Here is a 1,481-nt window from a genome sequence, read left to right on the forward strand (position 1 = left end):
AAAAAAAGTTTGTAAAAAAATAATAAAAACGTGTTGTGCAAATAGAGAACGATTTTTAGTTTCAAATTATGTTTGCCTCGAAACTTTGTAGGTCGTAATCGCAACGAGTTGAAGATTTGCACCAATTAATGCCTTAATTCTGTCTTATCTAGCCATCCTCAATAGGATAACGAAATTAATTTACAACCGAATAGTTTGGTCGCTTGGCATGCAACAGTACCTCTTTAACTGTATTAAAAACGGGCAGATCCAGATGGGTTTTGCCCCCTTTGCCTGGGGAAACTCCTCCAACGACCTTCGTTCCATATTCAATGGCTTGCTTGCTGTGGAAAGTACCCTGCTTGCCTGTGAATCCTTGACAGATTACTTTGCTATTGGCGTTTAGTTTAAGATTCCACCTCGTGGAATCGTAACTATTGAAGCGGACAAACTGTCCAAATCGAGCACAGTCTGAAACAGGAAATTATATACTTTATAGTCTTTATAAAAAAKACTTTAACYCATGYTGACTCAGATAAATGCCACTGYTTTGAGGGTGTGATCATAGTCCAAGAAAACAACAAAAATTACTGGATTAATTTATTTTGCTGTATCTTTCTATATTTTTGCCGTCCGTTTAAACGCGACTCTATGCAGGTGGAAACAAATAATACTTAGGTTTTAAAACATTTATTTAAACATAAAAACAAATAATTAAYTTGCATGCAATTGTTTGAAACATTATATTTTCGGCAAATAAAATGAGCCTTTTTTCCGCACACTTTACATCTCCGCTCTGTGTCATTATATTCAAACAAATAACCTCTTCTATCAAACCTCATGTTTTCGCTAGGTGTTTGACTAGTTTTTCCTTTTTTTATATTTACTCCCCTGTTATAATTTGCAATCACTTTGGGCTGAACTACCGATATTTGTCCTTTATGTTCACGAGAATATCTTGTATATGTTCCCTAAAATCGTCTTTTTTTATTATTCAGAGATTTTGTATCTAGTAGAGGACGGTGGCTTGTTCTTACATCTAGAATTGTAGAAGTTGCATAAAATACCGTTTTCATCTAAATAACTTAGCAAAGCGGCGGATGAAAAATAATTATATTGTCTTATATAATTATATATCTTCCAGAGATAAACTGGACAGGAAAATATTGGAATAAGATAAGGGACGGTCATAAAACTTTCATAGAATTAATGGAAAGTACTGTGCGCATCGAGTCCGTTATAACGGACGTAATAAAAATAGCTCAAAAAACACCATTTAAAAATAAATACAGTAAAGTCCGCTTATAATGAACCCGGTTATAGTGAACTTTCGGTTAAAACGAACGTTTTAATTGAAACGTCGTCCACAAAAACCGACGTATTTTTTTACTGGTTATAACGAACCCTTTTATAACGAACTTCCGGATATAACGATCACTTTTTAGGATAGTTGTATATTCACTTTCCGTTTATAACGAACTTCCACGCTCAGCAACACCAAT

The 1,481-nt window shown here is 34.3% G+C and overlaps 1 protein-coding gene across 1 annotated transcript in view; it reads right to left on the minus strand.

Annotated features, from left to right (window-relative positions):
- The window catches only part of LOC109540887 (succinate--CoA ligase [ADP/GDP-forming] subunit alpha, mitochondrial), a 7,469-nt gene that overhangs the window by 3,185 nt on the left and 2,803 nt on the right, over positions 1-1,481 (minus strand). The window contains exon 2 of the mRNA XM_019909403.2: positions 221-450. Coding sequence (XP_019764962.1) covers positions 221-450 — 230 coding nt within the window. The remainder of the gene's footprint in view (positions 1-220; positions 451-1,481) is intronic.

This window comes from Dendroctonus ponderosae, unplaced genomic scaffold, assembly GCF_020466585.1.
Source record: "Dendroctonus ponderosae isolate FM_Combo_2020 unplaced genomic scaffold, Dpon_F_20191213v2 Dpon_F_20191213_1, whole genome shotgun sequence".
NCBI classification, from domain to species: domain Eukaryota; kingdom Metazoa; phylum Arthropoda; class Insecta; order Coleoptera; family Curculionidae; genus Dendroctonus; species Dendroctonus ponderosae.